This window comes from Strix uralensis, chromosome 2 (genome assembly GCF_047716275.1).
Source record: "Strix uralensis isolate ZFMK-TIS-50842 chromosome 2, bStrUra1, whole genome shotgun sequence".
NCBI classification, from domain to species: Eukaryota; Metazoa; Chordata; class Aves; order Strigiformes; family Strigidae; genus Strix; species Strix uralensis.
The window spans coordinates 94,365,279-94,390,312 of NC_133973.1; the positions used below are offsets into that span (position 1 = coordinate 94,365,279).

Sequence of the window (25,034 nt, forward strand, 5' to 3'; positions counted from 1 at the left end):
TTATTCAAATAAAGAAAGTATGTTTCGACTGTGATATAGCAGAACTATAACTTAAGAGGACACAAAGCTTCCTCTTTTGCATGTCTGTTAAATGTTTCATGTGAGCCATCTGAGGAACTCTGAAGCCAACACTTATGTGCAATGGCTATGCAGAAAGTATGTTTCATTTTTCAAGCAGCAAGATGACTGATAGCAGTAAATCTAGGATTGAGATGCTTGTGCCCTGGGATACATGGATGTATATTCTTTGATCTTTTTAGAGTTCAAGACAAGCAGTAATACAGAAGAGTATTTCTTTACCTCATTTTCTTAGGTAATGCTTCTTGCTTGATCTTAAAACTTGAGTTTTCATAATTTGCAATTATGCTTAAATGTTTTAGATAGGACTGGAACTAGAGATTGAGTTTCTGCTATTTTATTACAACAGATCTGTGAAGTTACTATAGATTTCTTCATACTGCATCGAGCTATCTAATTAGTATGCATTCCCAACAGTGATCAGAAGAATAGGCTGGTGCTTTCATACCATTAATGAAACTGAAAAAGCAAAAATCAGTTAACCAATAAAAAAACAAAAATTCCTTGATTTATTTATGCACATCTGACAAAAAAAATAGAGCGTGGATCATACACAGAAGAGGTTCAAACCCTACTGTATTGGTTTTAATTACATTTTATTTGGGAGATTCTTTAATTAAAGTACTGTCAGGTGTCTTCTCTGTCAATGTTATGTCTAATAACACACACAGGGCAGACAGCAACGAATGAAACTTCCTTCAAGCACAAGAACCCTTAGGTTCCTTCAGAACAGAATCTTTATTAATGAAATATCCTAGGGAGGATTGTATTTTGGTTTTGGTGGTTTTTGTTTGTGGTTGTTTTTTTTTTTTTTTTTTTTCCCATTGCTGAAACTCAGTTGTCTATATGAATAAACAGTGAGAATGATTCTCAGCATAGTTTTGGCCTCTGCCAATTTATAGTGTTCATACAGTCCAGGGGTTATCACCGCCACAGGGTCATTCTTCAACATGCAGTTTGAAAGTGACTACCATGGTTTGGAAGATGACAGTTTAGTGTATAACTGAGGCCATTTCATTCCACTTAGCCTCAGTGCTAGAGGGAAGTCCCACACACGCTTAATTTAATAGCTAAAATGTAAAGCTGTATATAGATTATTAAAGGTATCTGCTCAGACAAACGATCCCTGGCTCTTAGGTGATGGTAGCCTGTTTACAGCGTTTCAGACTACTCCCCTCTAGGAGGTACTGATCACATTGAGAACCCCTGATACTGTACATATCATGAAGTTCTTTGCCTCTAACCTCTGTGACGCGTTGAGTAAGTTCGAGTTGTTTGTTCAGTGGTATCATGTTAGTGACCCCTGTGAACATGGACCATCTATCTAGCACTTTTTGCAGGAGACTATTACCTGCTGCTGTCTCACTGCATTTGCTCTGCCATGTACTTGATGGTTGACTTTGCACTTTCACAGAATAAGCCCTTACGAATTTCCATTCACTTTAGATGGGAGATCAGTTGTTTCAGTAATTCTGGCATGAGTGATAAAAGGGCAAGTTAAGGTAATTGAATTGACCTGGAAGACTTCGTTAGCCATTGTGTAATGGGGAGAGTGCAGAAAAATGGTCATAAGTCATACTGGATGGTGGTACACCTTGAATAAACTTGACATCTGTATATGGAAGATCCACTGTGAAGTTCACTTCTGGGTTCAGATACTTGTCATAAATACCTTTTCAGGAGTCAATAAAGAAAGAGTTGCAGTTATCCACAGAATCCTCGTTTATCAGGGTTGCTCCAGTTTAGGAAGTGGGAAGGTGGTGGTGATCTCATGATCTGCAAAGCCATCATTCAGGTTATCTGTTCACAGATACTCTGCATTGACTACACCTCCAAGATCATATGTACCTTTGTTCCAGTTACATTTCTTACTAGTGCTGGAACAATTGACAAGATTCACATTTTCATATAGCGTTCCTCATTAAGTAATGCATCAGCAAAGCCTTAGTGCAACACTAAGGATTATTCCTGGATTGAATTATCAACTATACTGTCCATGTGTACAATGCAAGAATCTTCCAAAGTTCCTCACTGTAACTGTAGGACTAGACTGTCATTCTCCTTCATCTGTGGATGTCAGCCTGCTTTGAGTCAAATACCTTTCTACACCTCATGTCTTTCTGATCCTAAATAAAACTCTGGCCTTTCACAAAACTCAGGTCTTGTGGGAAAAATCTTCATAGACCCATTTAGCTTAATTAGCTGCAGAGACTGACTGCCTCCTTAATTTTTTTTTTTTTTTTTTTTTTTTTTTTGAGCAATTCCTGCTCTGAGGATCTTGTGTCCAGCTGGAACAGATGTTTTCCATTCCTGTCACTGGGACACTAAGTCCTTGCTCATTTCTGGAGTTATACAATAAAATGAACTGTTACTGTTCCTCCTTTTACCCAGGATACTCCATTAAGGGACAGAATTTGCAACTATGTATTAGGAACCAGCTGTTTTCTCATTCTTTTTGTGCAGTATATGAGAATTGCTTGGAAACGAGCTCTGGACTGGGCATCTATAAATTTAGAGTATTCAGAATGATCAAGACTGTTATCAGGAAATAGCTAGTGACTGTGTTTCCTTGTACTGTGGTGCAGCCAGCTACTCCTGAGATGTCAGTAAGAATAAATACAGGCAGACTCAGGGAATCAGTGAGTGTGGAGGGGGTGAACAGTTAACTGAGTGCACTGCAAGGTGCATTTTTAAAGCTGCTAGGTTCTAAGTTCTCCATCTCCGAAGAGAGAATAAACCCAGCACTGAAAATTAATACAGGACATGCCTGAAAAGTGAGAGGGTTCCTTTGAGTGGAGTGCCATCCCTCTGTGTGGTCATCTGGTGCATGCCATGCTGCTGCCTAAACAATATCAGTGAAATGATCAGACAGGCTGCTGCAGCATGAGCTGCCTCTTTAATGTTGTTCTTTACAAAGTTCCTGCAGTGGAGACGTGTACCCATATCCACTCCACTGAGCTCAGCTGCCTAGGTGTGTATCCACAGTTGCAAAAGAAAGCAAAAAATTCAGGAACATCACAGTGGAAGTTTGTGAAAGACGTCTTCACATTTCATACATTTCTCTGCTCCTGTCCCTGCATTGTAAAATGTACCTTCATCCAGCTTTCTGTTCCGTGCCCATCACACAGCGACTGTGCTGAAATGTACCCACCAAACAGGATAGAAGTGTAGTATTCACTTCTCCCAGCAGTGCAATCCAGGAGAGAGGAAAGCAGATTTCATTAGGCTGTAAGGCAGACTCATTATCAAAAATGTCTGTAACTTTTTGTTCTTTAAGTGTGGATTTGAACTCTGTGCTACCACAGCACAAGCTGCCAAATCATTGCCTGAGAAGCTGAGAAGCTTGTTCTGGCAGAAGTGAGTGTTCCTGCTTCTGAGCTAGCTTCAGGTGTGGAGAATAAAATGCTGCTCCTTCAAACCTGAAAGCTGAGTTCCTTTGTCCTTGAGACATTTTTCCTTCCCCCCCCCCCCCCCCCCCTTATTTTTTTATTTTTTTTTTTTTGTCCTCCAGAGGTCAGGGCTTGATTGTGTTCAGTTTAATAGAAAGGCTGTATCTCACTGAGATATAGATACTGAGAATGTGTATTGAGTGGTTTTGATTGTAGCAAAATGACCTGTGTGAGGCAGGTCATTTAGGTTAGTTCTGGAAGCCTGGAGAGTGCATTGGAGGCCAAAGGTGGTACGCTCCACTCCCCTTGATACCATTGATAGAAAGTGACCACTGGAATAAAATCTCCCTGAAAGGTACCTAGTGTTCAGTACAATTCTTTTGGGACAAGACTCCCCCTGCCCCCCTCCTCTGTATGAAGTTTGCTTTTGTTTACAAAAGTAAATTCCTGGAGTGGTTTTCAATGTGTGCAGCATGATGAGCAGGACCTACAGTCTGGAAGCAAACCTAAGTACTGAAGTCTGTTGACTAAAAAGAATTAAGAGAAACTAAGGCCTTATATCTGAAATGACCTTTTGGGAATAATTCTTGTCATCTCCCATCCAGTTTGGTGTATGAGTGCAAGATTTGGGCTGTTGGAAGTTTAGTTAGTAAAACCTGTCTGTATTTGTGTGTTTTTGAGGTAACGTTTATTTTAGGATTTTTTCTTTGTTTTAACTTGGAGTTTGTATTCCTCTATTTATATATAAAACTAAGCTAAAAATATCCAAATACAATAACTGTATAATAGTTGAGTTATTGGTGATGTAATTATTAATATATCAATCGTCTACGCAAGTACAAGCTAGTAATCTTTATCAAATAATCCCAACAATAAAATTAATATTTTAACAATTTTTCTATAGCCAATGGAAAAACATATCTTCAGGTGTGTTTCAGAGCACTAAAGTATCTTTCTTCACAGTTTATAGAAAGGTTTTATTAGACTCACAGCTAAAATTATTTATTGTTTTTACTCCTGTTATTTGTATGTATATCTTACAGGTGACTAAATTCAAGTATCTAAGGAGAGCTAAGGTATATGAATGGCAGTTGCTTCATAAGGAGAAAGTAGTATCTTAATGTTGCTATCTAAAAAGCTGATTTTTATAAGTCAGCAGACAAATTTTCTTTAAAAACATGACATTTCAGTTATTCAGCAGAGGTGTTTTGAGGTTTTTTTTCAGACCAACAGATTAAAAGGTACCACTTCATGGCGCGTTTTGGCTAAAATACTTTTCTGATCTTTGGCCAGACATTTGCAAGAAGGTTCCTGCTCAGGGGAGATTTTAATTTGTAATAGGATTTCTTTATCACTCTGCAATGTTGTAATTTGCCGTGCTATTGAAATACAATGGCAGTAGTCACAAATGACCACATGATTAGACCAGTTTAGTATGGTTGCTCAAAGAAAGATGTAGCATGATTAGGGTGTAAATAATCATACAGTTTTTTAAAAGACTGAGGCTATTTAATTTATAAGAATTCTCATATTACTGTGATGGAGGTGTTTTCATTTTTCGCAAACTACATATATTTATGGCTGTGGAATACTTTATGAAATTATTTTCTATACATAGTAATACTTAAGTCTAAATTTCATATAGAAATTGTTATTGGAAATTAAAAATTCCCATAATTTTAAAATCTTTTTTGGTAATGAAGAATTCAAAAACTAGCACCATAACTGACAATGTGTTATAAATGCAGAGGCAGAGCTGCAAATATCTTTTATAAATTTATTTGCAATAAGAACAAGTAAAAAAACTTCGGCACACCGGGGGGCAGGGGGGGCTTTCTGCTCCGCACCTAGGAGCACCAGGTGGTGCTGCGTCACTCCCTTTTATAGTCCCATCTTCACATGCGCAGCAGGGTCCCTTAAACTTTCCCGGGCTTTCTGGTGTTGCTGGGGCTCCTGAGAGGGATTCCTCCAATCAGCAGGGTCCCTTAAACTTTCCCGGGCTTTCTGGTGTTGCTGGGGCTCCTGGCAGTGGTTCCTCCAATCATTTTTCACCTGCGCAATCTAGTGTTGCTGGGGACTTCTGACGGGGGTCCCGCCAGTAATTTTCCACTTAACAACAGTCACTGAGGAAAAAAAACCTCCAAACCCTTTTAACCATAAAACCATGATAGATCTCCTTTAACTTATGTACATGGCAAACACCAACAAAGTACCGTATTTTTAACATGAATCACCACCATATTCTTCACAAATGTAATCGAGTATCTAATCATAGTCAAAAGTTATATATCTGAATCAAGTGAATGCTTTCATGATTTTAACTTTAAATGTTTTTTAGAGATTATTTCATAGAAATGTAAATTAAAATAACTTTTAAAAATAATTTTAAGTTCCCTTTATGAAGAGAAGTTAAAATAAATTGTCCATTTCAAGTGTTGAATTTTATCCACAGAGATTAAAAAAGAGATGTTGTATGAACAGAAAATCAGACTATTCTAATCAGATGACTCAGTTTAGTTTAGAGTTGAGGGGGAATGAAGTTGTTCAGAGCAGGAAAAATTTTCTGTTAGGAAAAAAAAAAATTTCCAGTCGGGAAAAAATAATTTTTCTAGTTAAGTCATATCATTTAACTTGTCTTTTATTTATGGTGGCTGATACCAAAATGACTGCCAAAAAAATCAAGTGATTCATCAGCACTCTCAAGTAAACACAACTTTGGGTCATACATACTTTTGGGGTTAATTTGTATTTGGTTTAGGTTTTGACTGCTAGTATGTAAGATGAATAGTCTGATAACAGGGAATGGGCAGTTCTTTTTTTTCCCCAATTTAAACTGCACTATCTGTTTGTGCAGGAGACTACTCCCCTTTGGGGTATTATTTATTTGTTTATTTGAATATCTACAGAAAAAAAAAAAAAGAGCTGTCTTTCTGAATTTTCACTGGTGCCATAAGGAAATAAACACAATCAGCCATAGAGTGCCTGTTTTCCTCACTTGCAACTGATGACCATGGTCTGCAGCAAATAATTAATAGAAAATAAGGAAGAGTTTGATCAGGAGAAACCAAAGTGAATATACTCTGACATGTTTTCTTTTCTGAAAACAACTTCACCTTTATGAAAAGTGTGCGAGATGATACAATGTAGAATTTATCTTTTAATATGTAGGTCAAAATCAAAACCTTATCATTCACTTCAAAAATCAGTTGGAGACTAAAAGATGTTCTGCTACAGGGAATATACTTGTTATTGTGTTCTTCATTGGCTGGTATTCATGGATGGATAGATGTAAGAGGTGATTACTGCACATTAAGTCATTACCAGGAGTTGACAGTAACAGAGAGAATTGGACCCAGAGAATTGGACCCAAAGAATTGGACCTAAAGAGTGTTTAAAGGGTATAAACCATTTCCAGGTACTTCATCACGTGATACCTGATGATTCCAGTGCTGTTTGTTTGGGAGCAGATGAACTGAATTCATATCAGCAAATATAAATATCAAGTGTCTCAGTAAGTCAAATGAAGGTGCTCTTCTATAGTTAAAAGCAAGAAATAGCCACTCTTAGGGAGTGATTCATCTCATTCTAAAGTGGATGAATAAAACAGGGCAGATGAAAACTCCTCTAACACCTCATATTTCTCTCCACTGACTGTAAAAGGAGATCTCAAATGATTAGCTCAGGGGGCTACCTGGCAGATTCCTAAGATTTGGTAAAATTAATGATAAGCAAATGCCAAAAAGGTCTATCATAGCAATACTGAAGCATAGCACCTCTTACATAAGCTTTTTCTAGTCTTCACTGGAATTTGATGCTTTTTCAAAAAAACAATTTCTTCTTGTAACCATAACTGTAATCAATTCATATACTGTACAAAATCTGAATAAATATTATCTTGATACCATTTACTGCCTTTATTTTAAAGAATGGAGGCCTAATATAGAAGCTGCGTTCCTATGACCAGTTAGCCTATTGAAATAATTCTATTAAGAAATGCTTCAAAACTGCAACACAACTGATCAAGACACATGAATTAGAAATGTTAAAAAGATAAATACCTAAGTAAAAGGAATTAGTTCTAGCCTTTGTTTGTAATTCCTTGACACTTCATATGACTTCACTGGTGTACCTTTACTCACAGCTGTCTTCAGAATGTTGAAGAGTCTTGCTATGAATGGATAAATATGTAATTAGAAGAGAGAAAAAAATTACCGTGCACATGAGGTAAAATGATATTTCATGTGTTACAGATCTCGGTTAAAATTCGTTCCTTATGCACAGAGCAAGTGAGAAGTACCTACTAAGTGGTCCCACCATATTTGTGTTGATACCTACTGGTCAATAGTTGTGGGAGGCTGATTCCTGTGACACACACTGACCTCATTAACATGCTAAGGTGGTCAAAGATGCAGTGATTCCCCATATACAAAATTAATTGTAACAGTGTAGCCTAAGGAGTAGAAGAAAGAATAAAACCAAAATATAAAATTAAAAAAGAAAAATCCTAAAACTGTCTCTTAACTTGGAAAAAGATTTAGCAAAAAAATAAAGCTATCAGGGATTTTTTTTATATTATCTCTGCTTCACATTTGGTAATGAGGTAATAAAATTTATGTATTCATTATAAGGATGCATCCTAAAGACAGGCTTTTTAATTTCTGCATAAGCAATGCACATAAAATTTGTCACAAATAGAACTATAATTTAGAATAACAATTAGAATTCATTAAAGATCTTTTGATTGTTTTTTTCATATGTTTTTTCATCCTAATTAATGTAATACAAAATGAGTTTTTAAGCTTTGGTTAATTTGTTTTGCTCAGACTGAAGTACTTATTGCATAAAGTACTTGCATATGCAAGCTCCTTATTGCATAAGAATGTAAGGGGGAAGTGAACTGAAGAAGGAGTAATATTAAAGCCCCCTTGAATATCCTGTTAAGCATTTTTAAATAGATGCTTGGATCTGCTAATTGTCAATATGAAACTGTCATATACAGTTCTTACATATAACAGGGTTGACCTTGTATATACTGAGCCTCTTAACAGCTTTTGTTTTTCAAACTCTGACCATGCTGAACACGTGATATCCCAGAGGAATTTGCATAAAAATGTTGTAGACCCCTTCTGAGAAAATGAATACATCCCTTGTGATCAGATTTATGAAGGTGTCTTAATGTTTAAAAATGAAAATAAGTAAGACGTGGAAAGCATTTAGATGGATTAGATACTTACCTATCATTGAAGTTAATACTTTGTTTAAACAGGATCCTGGAGAGCCCTGTCCTACTTCTTATCATGTTTGTGCAGGGAAAAAAAAAAAAGAAAAAAAAAAAAAAAGCAAGACAGTACTGAAAGAAACACAGTAAACTCCTCTTTAACTCAAGCTGAGTGTAATTTTTTAGCTCTTATCCTAGATATATTAAGTAGTAAATTGGTGATTCTGAATTTAGTTACAAATAAGTCAAGCTATAATATATTCATATCCCCAGATATCCCAGAAGCCATTGTATGTTTACTCCCTTGATTAATATGTAAGGCAGATACTCATTCACACTCTTCCATAAAAATGTGAAGGATCTCCTTCGAAATGGTCATGTAGTTACATAAACAAATTTGTGATTTGTAAAACAGATAATTTTAATGTATTTTAGTTCTACTAGTTCCAAACTAGTACCCTACTAGTACTAGGTTTCCTTAAAGTCAACAGAAAATATTTTCAATTTGAAAATAAATAGATTGATGTGGCTTCAACTGTTTCCTTTGCGTTCTTCTCCTAAGGCTATATTTAGTGATACAAAGCCAAACTGTGACACTGTTACCTTTCTTCATAAAGACTGCTAATTCTTTCGGTCCTTATGTCATTCTGAAAAGGTTATCTGGATCAGCTTTGTAGGGCCAAAGACTTGTTTGAGCTCATTGTTGGAAAACAAATAGCATAGAAGAAAAGGAGATGTAAAACGCGTTTTCTAATTTTGTTTCCATCAGCACATTTCTCAGTTCATCTACTTTTCACATCTCCTTTGCACATTTTCATTTTTCTTCCTGATCAGTTTTAACCTGAAAGCAACTATCTTTTGATAGTGTCCACATGACACAGTGAAAGTATATTCTAGATAATGAATAGTGTGTTGAGCCAGCCCCTACCTGCAAGTGTGCAGCAAATGTGGGAGTGACATTGATAAATATATGGGTCAGCCAAGAATCAACTGCTGAGTGTGCCTTCTGACCACATTGCATAAACACGTGGTGGACAGAAATGATGACAAAAAGTCAGATAACATAAAGAAAGACTCATGTGACATTAATAGAAGCATAAAAATAAGCAGAGAAGTTATGCTGTGTACTTGATCTGATGCTCTAACCTTTGCAAAAGGATATATTATACCTAAATTTAGTAAAGTATAACTTCCAAATTTCTATCTTATATTGAAAGCTCCAGATATAGTGAAAGAAGCAGAAAAGGTCAGATCGTCAGTGTTACAGTTACTGTATTTTGGGTTTGGTATTGCAATATAAAGCAGCTTTTCTTTTCAGTGACATTCTGTTGTGAAGCTGAGGATTTTAGAACTCCCCAGTGCCACGTGATAGAACTATTAAGATTCGTAGATTTCTCTTTATGTGACAACAAATACAAAATTTGTCTTGGGAAAAGAGTGAGTTTATCTAACTGTTGAGCTATATTACTTTGAACAGAAAGATCAATATATGTCTAATCCTCTTATAGTTTGAAATTATTTTTCCAAGCACAGCAAAATAAAATCAGAAGTGTTAGTTTCTTACAATTTATATTATATTTCCACATATTATTTTCCTATTCTTTTCTTTTGCTTCTCAAGACATCCTTGTGATCTCTAATTTATAGTTTCTTAAGTTATTAATGTAAGAGATTTGTAACAGATACTAATGTAAATAAAAAATTTAAAAATAATGGTGAAGGGGGAGCATGATGACAAGAATGACACTTATTCCTCACTAAAAGAAATTATTTCTTAAGTTTATTTTATTCTGTTTTACCTTTTATTTATTAAAACTGCATCAGTCTGCAAAGTAAAGATAATGAATTGTGAAATTACAAAATTAAGTGCAATATAAGAATTAATGGAATATAAACACTATGCCTCCATATATGTTCTTTTAGCTAATATGAAGTCTTTTAGAAGAATTATATGCTATGAGAGGCCTGCCATATGTTACTCAGATAAAATTAATCCCAAAATCACTTTACAAATAAGCATCACAAAGTTGGAAGATTTTAAGCTCTGTTTTGAAGATATTTTTATGGCTTTATTCATGCTATGTTGTGCAATGTTATTTCATTATTTGCAGGGAGGTAAATGGCTGTGAGTTTTGCTCTGTACCGCTGAAGATAATGCAAGTTTGATCATCAATTTTAGTTTAAAAAAAAAATAAAAATCACAGCCTGGTTGATATCCAGATAGTTAATCAGATTTTAGTGTCATTATAGAAATAAAACCAGTATTCCTAAGTCTTCTCTTCCTTTCCACACTTTACAGTCTCTTTTTATCCCTATTATATAGTTGAATTAATAGTAGCTTTAAAAGGAAGGTTTCCAATACTGTAACATTCAGGTCACTGAAGAGTCCAGTCAGAGAGGCTAATTCTCCTCTTTACTTTTTCTATATAGTTTTTTATAGAGAGCTAGTATTATTTATAAAAGATCTTTTGATACTCCTTGTAAATACCAAGTAAATAAGTTTGCATGTGTTATCAAACCTTTTTTTTAGGCTGCCTGGAATTGAAAGAAGATACCATTGAAAATCTTCTAGCAGCTGCCTGCCTCCTCCAGCTGCCACAAGTAGTAGAGGTTTGCTGCCATTTTCTAATGAAGCTTTTGCACCCATCCAACTGTTTGGGAATACGAGCGTTTGCTGATGCACAAGGATGCACAGAGCTTATGAAGGTGGCTCACAACTACACCATGGTAAGGCAGTTTCTAGAATATCTGAATTATGATCTTGTGAATCCTTTATATCTTCTGTAGGTAAAAATATCTTCTTAGTTTTTTGGCTTGAAATGGTTCTGTACTTATATGGAACTTTATTTCATAAGTGCCACTTTTGAAACGATAGGAGTGGTGATTCCTCTCAACTTCGGTGAAGTTACAATAATTGGCCTGCTATGATGAATGCACTGTCTGCTGGATCAGAACAGTATATGCCTTAATTAGATGCGTGTTCACATACAGGTGATAACATTAAAAGGTATCTGTAAGTCCTTAGAGTACTATTTAATCACTGTTCCTTTTTGTTTAGATTTAGGGAAGCTTTGTAATTATCATTGTGCTACATTGGAACAATATCAAGGGAAGTTTTGGGGTTTTTTCAGGCCAAGAATTATCCCTCCTTTTATTCATCTGTGAAGTAGATTAAGACAGAAGGTTGAAGACATAAAGAATTTTATTTGTGAATATTTTAAATTTTTCCAGTTACATCTGACAGAACAGGTATGGCATTAATACAAAAATCAGAATCAATGAAGCAAAAATATGCTACTTATTCAGAAACTAAATTATGTTGGTAGCCATATGATTCTTCATAGTTTGAGAAAATTAAAAACGTCTGGCTCATGAAATTAAACTTACATAAAGAGTAGATTACATATAATTTCTGAGAAATAATGGTCCGCTAAGATCTGTACTGAAATTATTATTGAAGTAATAGAGCAGTTGTCAATGAATGTGTTTTGCTTATCCAGCAGTATGTCCTTATTTTATTTATTCTTTTCTGTAACTAATACAATGTTTTTATTCACAGGTTTAACTGTGTTTTTCTTACCAATACAGCTCAGGTAGTTATACCCATTTTAACTAGTTCTGTGGCTGGTTTTAATTTTGTCTGTGTTTAGAATGTAAAATGTAGTTTTCCAGGTCCAAGCTAGTCAGGTTAACCTTCATCTCTCAGTGGAGAGAAATAAGCTGTCAGAGCAGAATTCATCTCATCTACCTTAGAATGAGATTGCATTAGCATTGAACAGGTATGGATTGAAAAATTTCCGCATTTTTATCAATATATTTTTTAGATTTATGTATTACTTTGATATTTTCACCTTTTTTTTGAGTGACAAGCAATATAATGAAAATGAAAAAAATTAAAAAACCCTACTAGAGAAAAACCTGGATTTTAAAAAATTCTTACGATGCTTTAAAACAATTTATTGAAATATTTTTGGGGTGAATGAAATTACTCATTATAGTACATTTAAAGATTTGTGACTGATACATATCTGATGTATCACTAAGTGCAAAAAGATCTGTGCCCATTTCTAAGTTATTAGGTATATATATTATCTATTATTGTTTTTAATGCTCAGGTCTAAAATCTGAATTATGTGTAATGGGAAAATCACCAACAAAAGATGGTAGATCACAAAGGAAGTCAGTTGTAATTGATAAGCAAGCTCTGATGTAACTACAATTACATTTGCAAGCATGCAGAATAGTCACACTTTTTCTTCGCTAGAAAGACAAATAATCACTTCTATTCAGTTGTGCAATTACCATATTTTTTCTGTACATGATTAAACTTCTGACTTAGTGAAAACATAATCCTAAAAGTTAAACTTCACAGTGCACGATATTTTCATAGGATCGTGTTACTGCATTTAGGTGTGAGACAGCTCACATCTATTAGATTTATTGTTTTGTGTTGCCTGTCTTGACTACAACACTCTTGATCAGAGGGAATCTACATAAGAGAAAAGTGATTGTTTCTTCTACATGCATGCATAACCAGGAAATACTGCTACAGTGCAGGGAAGATACCCTGGAGAGTGTGATAGAGGAACACCAAACACAGGCCTTATAATGTGAAGAAAGGATAGGAAAGTGATGAGCAGAGCAAAGAGCAGATGTGTAATCTCCAAGGTGACAGAAAGTGTTATTTTTTCCTTCAGACTCGAGGGAAATAGTATGGACTGTGATCAGAGCAAACGTAAAGTAGGGCAAGGGAGATTTTGTGAACAAACTCCTGTCTTATGCAGAGGATTTGAGGGGAAGCCCTCTTTAAAGAAAGGATGGGGAAATCCTTGTTTTTAAAAAGTTCTCATGCTTTCAAGAGAACTTCAAGGCCCTTTCTTTATAGCTTTTTGGTGTGCTTTCTTTAAGAGTTATGAGTGATGTATCTCAAATACTGGCTCTGTGAATCCTCTTCCAAGGTGTCATTGCAAAAGCTTGTTTGCTGTGAATAGGAAATAATAGTACTCACTTAACTGTGGCACATTGTGTGGTCATTTGCTTGTAAAAAAATATTATTCTTTGAAAGTTATAGAAAATAAATGGCTTAAGAATTTTCTGATATCAAGGCAGAATAACAGATTAATGAATGCAGCTTTCAAAGTCTGGGCTTTTCTGCTTTCTAAAGAAAAACAATTTTTCTCCGTGAAAATGTGAAACATAAAACAGATTAAATGAATTTTCTGTAGCTTATTGTCTTAAATATTTACTTCAAGTATTTATCATATAACTAGTGGAATTGTTAGAAAATTAACCTCCCTGATACATGAAAAGCACTTATTGGGAGAAAACTTGGGGTGTGGGAAGCTTTGACAGCATTTGAGAGAACTCTGATGGCTTTTGAAGAGTGAAATAATACTATGATTTCTGTCTACACTTTTTCAAATCTTTAAAAATATTGGGTTTCTTCATGGATATTTAGCACTGTGGTGCCAGAGTATTTTATTAACATATCAGTTTAGTGAATAGGGAATAGATAGCTATCTGAATAGCCAGTTCTAGAATGCTAATCATCATAACATTTTTTTAGTAGAGTAACAAATAGCACAGCTAAATAGAGTAGGTACACATATCCACAAAGTAAAGAAAAAGTGAGGGTAACGACTGAAATATTTCATCTTGTTCTTTGCATCTGCAAAGGCGTCTACCCTACATAAGCACAAGAAATTCTTTTTGACCCCATTGTATGTCTCTTAAATATTGTAGCCAAGAATTGTCAAAACCAAAAATAATAATTTTTATTCTAACCATAATGCTATAGAGAAATACAGCTAGGCCTGACCAGAAATATTAGTGCGGTACCATAAATTTTTATGAGATAAAAAAACTCAAAGAAACAATAAATCTATACTGGTTATGGGAATGAAGAGCAAAACAAAGTTTTTCAGATAATCTTACAAAATAGATCTATGGACAGCGCATATGCTCTAGAATGTGTAATAATTTTGAGATATGAGTCAAATTAAATCTCATCTTGAAATAATTTTGCTTCTCAGTTTATTACATAGGTGAAATTAAATATTAGTTGATTCCTAAAAAAGAAAATAAAATACTGATTCTTTGTAGCCCTTAGTTGAGGTACTCACTTAAAGTGCTAGAACCATAGGCTAACACTGCACTGTACCTGGCAAATATCTTACGGCTTTCCTCCACCAATTAGTTTTAATTAGAAAGTCATTCAAAGTTGTCTTCACAATAGCATTTTATTGAAAATCAATATATTTTCATGAAAATGGTTTGCTTCATTGAGTCTCCATAAATGTTTTACTCTTAATTTTTCAAAAGCAATTTCCATGACTAGTGTCAGACTTCATATTTCACAAATTCTGAATTACACTGTTGTTCGTTAAAAATAAATAAATAAATATGTATCAAAAATATAAAATCAGCTTGCTTCATACTTTCACATAAGGTATTATGAGGTCAAGACATTTAAGCTTGGAAATTTATACTGAAGAAGAAATAGCTTGTAAAGAGCAGACCAATTAATTTAAGAATCCTGTTGACTTCAGGAGATATGTAATTTCTAACACATGTTTTAACTTCAGTTTCCCTCAACCATGAAATCTGTGGAAGCCTGAATACAAATTTTTATTTGCATAGTTGACACAGGTATGTCCAGATTTAATTCAAATGTGACAAACTTTTTTAAAATTACAGAGTCATTGTTGAGCATGAAGAAAGCTTCTAATGGAAGTAAAAACCATTAACTGTACAGTTATATATCCCTTCCCATGAGCAGAGGTGTAACATCCCTGGTATTTACTGAGATATTTAGTCTGCAGTGTCAAATATGAAATTGTTCTTTTGAAATGAAAAATCTAAGTGAAGAAAAGAAAATATGTGCATAGAGAAGGGGAGGCAGTGAGGAAATTACGATAAAAGCAGTGAAGGAAAACCAGAGAACATTTGAAAAATCTTTAGAAAATACACTTTCCAAATAGCAAGTTCTGAGGTTGATGGGGGAAGAGAGAAAGGTAGACTTTACAAAAAGTTAGTGAGCAATGAAAGTTGGAGATTTCTGTGTTTTCATACCCTGTACTTTTTATAAATGGTACTTGGATAGCAACATTTTAATCTAAAGCATTAGAAGCAACAAGTTAAAAAATAAAAGCAAAAATGCACAGTTTCACTGGTTTCTTTTGTTTAGGCACATCAGACTTAATGTGGGTTGTTTTATTTCTGAGGTATGAAATTGCTGTGCCAGTGTTTTATGGTGTGCTTTTGTTGTTGTTCTTTGTGTGTGGTTGTTGGGGTTTTTGTGTTGGTTTTTTTTTAAACAAATCTGCTAATTTAAATGGCAGCGCAAATATTCATGTCTCTCTTGTTTTAAGGCTGCTGTACTTCTTAATTTCAATCTGGGTTTTCACTAGCTTGTCAATTTCTGTAAATTTTCAATCTGCAAAAACATAGATCTGCTATCTTTAAATTTGTAATTTATTGTCAGTTATATGATAGCACAGTGAAATACATGTGTGATGTCTTTTTAAAAATACAAAACCAGCAAAATGGAACATATCAATAAGCTAAAACAAATGCATTCTTCTAACAAGCATTTTTAGTGACAGTTCTTTATTCTAGTTATCAGGGGTTTCATATGTAGGGAAGCTAACCTCTAAAGTCAGCAATTTATCAACTGTCATACTTGTCAGAAATTAGAGTTGTAATGTATGGTCTTATCTCTCTCTTTATAAAACAGAATAAAGTCTAGTTCGAAATTGTGATGGCAACCTTGGTGGGATGTAGTTCTTTTTAGAATATATGACTTTTTATAATATACTTTATTTTGAACCATTGTTTGCTTATTGCTGAAATTTTGTAACAGACCATTCTAATTTAATGAACTCTGTGGCCTTGATGTACCATTAGCCCTTCTCATAACAACTACTTTTCTACATTAGTAAATATTGAGAGAGGAAAAATACATCATATTTTTCCTTAAAAAGATAATTGCAGTTGGTTTTAAAGCATGGGAAATCCATAAACATTTATTCATACTTGGTAAGGTTTTGAATAAAACTGTAGTTTGCTTTCTCTCTCCCAATGAAGAGCATCTTGAAACTGCAGTTTGATTGCTGAGATGAGAACTTGTTCCACATTTTTATTTTACCATATTCCAAGATTAATTGCTAAACATAAAATTGGAAAATATTCAAATTACTTTGATGCACTGAGTAGAGGATAGCCATAAGTAAAATTTCCATGACCAGAAGAATGTATATGAATAAAATGACTGGTGTGTCTGTAACCCAGTCAAAATGTTAGCAATATAAAGAACCCTAACATATGTTACAGTTCCAAGCCTGGGAGATGCAGAATGTTTGCAAGTGCTTTTGAATGAAGTGGTAGAAGGTGTTTAGTCTCTCATAGATGTAGTTATGTGCTTCGGCTGCAAGGGTCATTAGTCCCAGCACAGCAAAACGTTACTGAAACTTAATTATAAGCATGTAACTAATCTCAGTGACATGTACTGACTCTATACAGGCCCTTTAACTTACTGAGACTTCTGATTACACTGCTGATGGAGCAACCATTTCACTTATGTGAAGTGTGTGCCTTATGCAAATTTAATGATCTTTTATGGCTTCAGTGATCATGTTATTTGTTATGTTTATTATCTAACTCACAGAATTTCACAGTTAAAACGGCGATGTCTAGTAGGGAAGGAGTGATATGTTAAATTTTTCCTATCCAGTTCCATTTTACAACAGCTCACCCTAAAGCATATTGAAATGTTGTAACAAGACTCCATATTCAAATTAAGACAAAGTTAACTGAGATATTGATAGATAGTGATGACAGTTGTTAATGAGTTGTGGTTGTACATTCAGACATCAGTGGTTTATTTCATGGTTAATATGGCTTTAACTAAGGTCAGATAACAAGTGAGGCAAGCAAACTGTAGTACTGTAATTTAACAGTTCTTTAGCATATGCTGTTTAACATGATTTATAATCAGGGTCATCAGTTGGCTTTCTACTATTTAAAATAGCTGACCAGATACTGATGAATAGATACTGACCAGATAAGTGCTTTGTTAACTTCATATCATACTTTGGTTTGACCACTTTGACCTCCTTATCACCACATTGGTGATGTGGATAAATAGACAATGAGATGGGTGGAAAGCTGACTGGACAGACAGGCTCAAACAGTTGTGATATGTAGTAAAAAGTCCAGCTGGTGACCAGTAAATGGTAATGATCCTCAGGGATCACTTCTGGGTCCAGTACTGTTTAACAAGTTTATTAATGATCTAGATGATAGGATGTAGTTCTCTCTCAGCAAATTAGCAGGTGTTACCAAACTGACAGGGGGAGATGGTCAATATGTTTGAGGACAAGGCTGCTATTTAGAGGGCAGGCTGGAGAAATGGGCTAACAGGACCATCACAAAGTTCAGCTAAGGGAAATGCAAAGTCATGCAATCTGGGGACAAATAACTCCATGCACCAGTACAGGCTAGGGAGCAACTGTCTAGGGAGCATCTCTGCAGAAAAGGACCTGGGGCTCCTGAAGGACACCAAGTTAATTGTAAGCCAGCAATCTACTCTGGCAGCAAGAAGGCCAACAGCATCCTGGAATGTATTAGTGAGAGTGAGCAAGTTGAAGACGGTGATCCTTCCCTATTTGGCACCCATGAGACCACATATAAAGTGCTGTGTCTACTTTGATGTTCCTCAGTAAAAGAGAGACATGGATATACTGGAATGAGTACAGTGGAGGTCACCAAGCTGGTTGGATGCTGGAGCACACAGCGTATGAGGAAATTATGGGGGAGCTGGGCCTGTTGAACCTAGGTCATAGAGGGCTAAGGGAGACCTGACTTCTCTCTGCATCTATCTGATTGGAGGATACAGAGAAGACGATGCCAGACTGTTGTTGGAGGTGCAGAGTGATAGTCAACAGACAGAAATTGGAACATAGGAAATCCAAATTGGATATTAAGATTTTTTTATTTATTTTATTTTTTTTTTTAAATTATGCATGTACTCAAATGCTAGAAAAGCAACAACCAGTGGAGTTTTGGGGATCTGTTATTGGAGGTATTCAAGACTTGACTGAATATGTCACTGAGTAACCTGACCTAGTTAGACATGCACTGAGCAGGGAGTTTGACAAGATGACCTCCAGAGGTCACTTTGAACCAAAATTATTCTATGAGGCTATTAAATGTATCTCCTGTGCATTTTCAATGGCCTGTGTATCCAGGGACAACATGAAGCAAAAGTTCAGATATTTTTTTAAATTTTATTTTTTAAGCAATGTGCAACAGATGGGATTAGCAGAGCTAACATTTAATTGACTTTTATTAGTAACAAGCTATTGGTAGCATGTTAGCAACAAGTTAGCAGTAACACACTGAAATTTTAAAGCATTCTGCGATTTTCTGTTTCTTATGTTTTGTCAGGCATACATTTCCAAAATATATTATTGTACAAAATGTCCTACTTGCACTGTAAATAGCAAATATAAATCTGCAAGAAGACCTGTGCAGGCTGTGTTCAGACTTTACGGCATCCAGACCCAATGGATGATCTGTGATGCTTTTTTCAGTATAGATAGTGTTCATAGAACATGAACTTTTTCTCTTTTTTTTTTTTTTTTGTGTGTTTTATTGTTGCTTCTTTAAAAACCCTATTTAAACATTTGTCCAGCCTACTAAGAGAATATTATGATAGAATACAGTACTCGAGCAACTATGGAAGAGACTGTGTCAGACATTGGAAGGTGTCATTGTTACTCATATTGTTGAACATTTATTTGTCCAAAAATGCAATATATTATCTTCTTAACTCTTGAAGGGAAAAAAATGAATAGTTTTGAGGAAAATACTTTAAGAAAAAAACCTTTTGAAATAGGATATTTCCATCCATAGCAGTAGGGTGTTTTGTTTTTTTTTTTTTTAATTTGGAACAATTTATTGTTTACATAAGTAGAAATGTTGCAACTACTGTAGTTTAATGAGAATGTTGGTTTTAGGGCACATCACATGCACTTTCAAAAGTGAATTGGTGTTGTAAGAACTGTTAAAGTTTTTAAGGTTTTTGATTCAAGTTTAATATAAAATAAGTATGTGCAAGAAGTTATCTTGGGACCTGGGGGAAAAAATCAGGTGAATTTAACTGGAACATAAAATGACTCCATATATCTATGACTAAAATGGATGTACTAATCCATTAAACGTAATTTTCAAGGGGAGATAAGGTTGGACTCTAGACTATAGAAAATTATAATTGCTTTGTTTATGCTTTTCACCTGTGGTTTCTAATCACAAATTTGGAATATTCAGTATAAAGAAAATAATGTACTGTAAAAGGTACCATTCAAAACTTACATAGTTGCGCACATGTACAGCTTACTATTTATTCCTGTGCCACTGACAGCAGAAGTCAGGAGATGCTGTGTCAAAACCTTGCTGAAATGTCAGTGATTGTTAAGTCACCGTGACTCTTTCTAAATTAGTAATTCTCATTCTTCTCTTACATGTAGCAGGGTGTCCCTGGAAAAAAAATGTTAGGCATCTTGTAAATTTTGACATATGGACACAGAAAAGTATGGCTTCCTATCTTCAAATTGCTTATATATTTTCCTTTCAAATGAGTTAATAATGCACTGGCTTGGAGTAAAAAGCTTAATTATGTCTCTACTTAAAATGCTTCTTAGGTCTACATAGAATGCTAATTGAAGAAATCAGGTCCCTTGTCTAGTTAAATGCTGATTGTTAAAGTTGTTATTTTAGCACTCCAATTGTTTGGGCTTTTTTTAAGATCATTTCTCTCTTTCTCATCCTTTGGACTAGTGAAATTAAGTTGAAAATATTTCAAAAGAACTAGGGGAATTGAAATAAATAATAAAACCAGAGATGCAGAGATGAAAAAGAAAAACATTTTGGAACTCACTGTATCACACTTGACGTGGAAGTATATTTTTTGAGGTTTAGAATTTTCTTTCTTTTACCACTTTAAAGCCATACTAGCAATACACAAAAGTGAAAAAGACTGAAGCAGTGCAAGCACAAGAGTCCCAGAATGCTTGTGACTATCACCAAAACACAAAATTTGATCTTTATGTACAAAACCAAGCTTAGACTAGTTTATTTCTCTTGATAGCATGACTGACTTACAGTAGCATTCTTTTTTTTTTTTAGAGCATGACATTAAACTATTATTATGACTGTTATTATGACTTTTACTTCCAACTTCTTTTTTTCTTATTTTCTTCTTTGAGAAGAAATTGTACTTTGTAGACCACTTTTCACGCTTCTGGTATTTTTAAGATTCTTGTTTGATTGTAATAATCAGCAGTTAGCACAGTGTGCTGCTTTTTTGTAAGTTCTCCTTAGTAGAGCTGTGACATGGCACGTTACAGTACTACTCCATCAAGACACAGTAGGAGAAGAGGAAAGTAAGAGCATCTCAAGAACTAGCATATGGACAACAAGATAATTAATAGGAAATAGAGAAGGCAACTGCTGGTAGTAAAATGCTGTGAAATCTACAGGAAAATAGTTAAGCAAATAGTCTGTAGTGCATTAATCACAATTTGATGCCTTCTTTATCATCAGGAACTTCAATTTTATTGCCTAAATGCCACATTAAAAAGGTGAGTATGGCAGAATGCTCTATTATTCCTAGAGAGTGTGCTACTATGAAAAGTAGCACTCTCATCTGAATCATCCTTTTACATTATACACGGGACTCAACAGTTTCTATGGTTTTAGTTTGGTTTTCAAGTTTATTCTAGTTCCAGAAACCTAAATATTCAACAGCAACGTTAGTATCCCATCCAACTAATACTTATTATGCATCAGAGTGCTAGGAGAAATATAATTTAATATTAAGGGTACTCTGATATGTCTCTTCTTTCTTCAGGTCATCTGTTGATGGTTTGTCTGTCAGGTCAGGGGATCTACATCTCAATCTCTTGAGTGAAGAATATATCAATTTATAAGTCCTGCTTCATCTCACTGAACTGTAGGCATAAATAAATTACTGTCCATAGAGGCAGCTCAGGGCAAGCAGACTCTTAACCTAAAAATCATTGGTGAGTGCCTAAAATCAGTTATCATGAATCTGTTTCAGCACATACAGAACTGCAAATACTACACTAAAAAAGCACTCCAAAGACAGTGAATTTTAGAGAATTTTGTTGGCATTCATGGAAAACACTGAGGATAAGAATCAAGAGAGCTGAATTTTGTAGCTGTAAATTCAATGCCTTTGAATCTGCAAACTGCTGTAAAATCAAATACCTGACATTTTTACATGTCCTTGGCAAGATTGAAGGACATGTCCCAGTACTGGGGACAACAGAGAAGAGGAGATAGCTGAACTGGAATACATTGCTGCTAGGAGGGGACAAGTAAATAACAAGGATGATTGAACTGAAACTAATGTGGGGAGCTCTGGTAGGAAAAACAGAGGAAGAGAAGGTACAGGAGTGGGACTTGATAGAAAAGTCAATCTTAGGCATTAGGCTATGATCAAGAAAGTAAACTGAAAAGTATATGACCAGTAGAAATCCTACTTTGTAAAAGCACTATCACCAAGATTCTTGTCTCTAGTCATTGCTCTGCTTTTTGCAATCATCAGTGACTTGCATTTTTAAAATGGTGCATCCTGAGAGCTTACAACTTAGTTTTAATAATATTTTCATTAAGTTTTGATATACAACACATACCATTTACAAGATTATCTCTTAAGCACTGGACAGTATACTAAGGAGTATTTGTTGTCAGTCAGGATGAGACTGTGTGCTTTGTCTTTCAAAAGCAAAACGAAGTCTTGAGTTACTGATTTGTAGATGGTGCTCCTCATTTCCAAGGGTATGACATACCTGATGGCTAATTTTTGGTGATAATAGTGAAGACGTGAGAGTGAGGGATTATTCATTCTGATCTTGTCTGGCAATAATGTTTTCAGTATAACGCAGGGCAGACATCCCTTTTATCTGTTGACTGAACTGGGAAGAATTTGCGGTCATACAAAAATAAAAACAATAAAATCTCAAAGAATGATACCTCTTTTGATGCTTTCAGTACTGGCGAAAAAAAAGAAAAAAAAGAGAACATTTTAGAGTAAAGGTTAGCCCTGCTCTTCCCTGAAGCAGTAGCAGAAACTGAAGCTTTACAGTGTTCTGTCAATGTACAAGTGCCCTTCAATACGATAGTGACAGATATTAGAGAATCATAACACAGAAATACTGTGGAAAAAAACATCATCTGCAAGTATTTCTTCCTAACTGGAGCCAGGGGAACAGAAAGATTCATGTTCTCACTTATCTATATTAAAAATATATATATATTAATTAGTAGACATTACTAATGTCTATTAATAGTTAATTATTAATAGGGTATTTCCATCTCATTGACATGTTACTCTAGCCTGAGCCTTAAAATTGTGGTGAATGCTGTTCAGAAAATATTTTATTTCATCCACATTTAGGACATTTCTTTTAGTATTGCAAACTTTCAGAGCGTTTTTACTTTTGTCATGGGAGCATCACAGCCTTACCTTAATAAGGAATTGTGTGACTGAATATAATGAGCCATGGCTGACAATGTAATGCAAACAGAGTGTGATAAGCCTTGGTACAGACTACGGGTCAGCAAGCAAGAGGAGAACAAAACCTGAAAGTGCTGAAAAGATGATTCATGGTATCGTCATGGACTGATTTTATTGGCTGCCTGTGTGATACCTCCCCAGTAATAGCGACTGGGACCAGAAGGACAGGGGATGGAGGATATTGTGCAGATATTCAACACTGAGCTGGAGCAGGTGTTGCATTTTCCCGGACTCCACTGTGCCAACTCACTTTTAGGGCCAGCTTCAGTAACTAGAACTGTATGTGGGTTGTATGTGTGGGAGTGTGAAGTTTTTCCTGACACAGCTTATCTGCCACTTTGGTTCAGTTATTAAATTGAACTTTGCAGCATCACACTGTCTGATGCTCTTTCTCCCTGCCCGCTTCCCCTTGACAGCTGTCATGGGTTTTTTTGTTGGCACTAAGAAATACCATATTGTCTTATTTTGACTGGAAATGTTCCTGACCAGAAATAAATCTTTTTTTTTTTTTTTTTTTTTTTTTTTGTCTTTATGGAAATATATAATGTAAAAACTGTTACATTTTTATTACTTATTTAGACCTAAAGGTGTTAAAGATGTTGTAACAGATTATACCTTTGACAAAGAAGGCCATAGAGAACAAAAAAGGACTGTAAATATTCTAAACCATGTACTTTTATTTAAAAATCAGAAGGGTGCAATTACATCTCTTTTCAAAAGCTTATCAACTGCATTGGATCTGCTTTCTTCATGCAACCAGTTATGAAAATGAAACAATGAATGCATACAACACCAATAAGATCAACATGTGATTTTTTTATGATCAACATATAAAATACATGAGAAGGGTAGACCAAGAATTGTAGCTATATCTAATGAATTACATAATTTCATTTTTTCCTCTCCCTATTATAATTGAAATCTATTACCTAACAACCTTACTAATACTTAGTAAAAATCCCAATGAGCTCATCTAAATATAAGTGGGTATTTTTGTCTCCACTTAGTGAAGATAGAACCAAGATATAAGTAATTCAAATTACTTGACCTAATCCCATCAAATGCTAAAGAATTGAAATCTTCTTTCTATTGAAGTCCCAGACACTTTAACAGATAGATGTCTGTTTTTATGAAAATCCTCTAATTCTACTGTCACTGTATTCACCTGTTGTGGTTTAACCCTGATAGGCAGCTCAGCCCCACACAGCCTTTTGTTCAGTCCCCTGGCAGGATAGGAAAAAGAATCGGAAGGGTAAAAGTGAGAAAACTTGTGGGTTGAGATAAAGACAGTTTAGTGGTATCCTGGCTTGCATCAGAAATAGCGTGGCCAGCAGGGACAGGGAAGTGATCTTACCCCTGTACTCAGCACTGGTGAGGCCGCACCTCGATTCCTGTGTTCAGTTTTGGGCCCCTCACTACAAAAAGGACATTGAATTACTCGAGTGTGTCCAAAGAAGGGCAACGAAGCTGGTGAAGGGTCTGGAGCACAGGTCTTATGAGGAGCGGCTGAGGGAACTGGGGTTGTTTAGTCTAGAGAAGAGGAGGCTGAGGGGAGACCTCATCACCCTCTACAACTACCTGAAAGGAGGTTGCAGAGAACTGGGGATGAGTCTGTTTAACCAAATAATAAGTGACAGGAGAAGAGGTAATGGCCTCAAGTTGCGCCAGGGAAGGTTTAGACTAGATATTAGGAAGTATTTCTTTACAGACCGGGTTGTTAGGAGTTGGAATGGGCTGCCCAGGGAGGT

At 35.2% G+C, this 25,034-nt stretch overlaps 1 protein-coding gene across 2 annotated transcripts in view; it reads left to right on the forward strand.

The window, feature by feature from the left end:
• Positions 1-25,034, forward strand: part of KLHL1 (kelch like family member 1) — a 263,122-nt gene that overhangs the window by 91,360 nt on the left and 146,728 nt on the right. For both annotated transcript variants that reach the window (XM_074859534.1, XM_074859535.1), the window contains one exon: positions 11,215-11,411. In XM_074859534.1, coding sequence (XP_074715635.1) covers positions 11,215-11,411 — 197 coding nt within the window. The remainder of the gene's footprint in view (positions 1-11,214; positions 11,412-25,034) is intronic.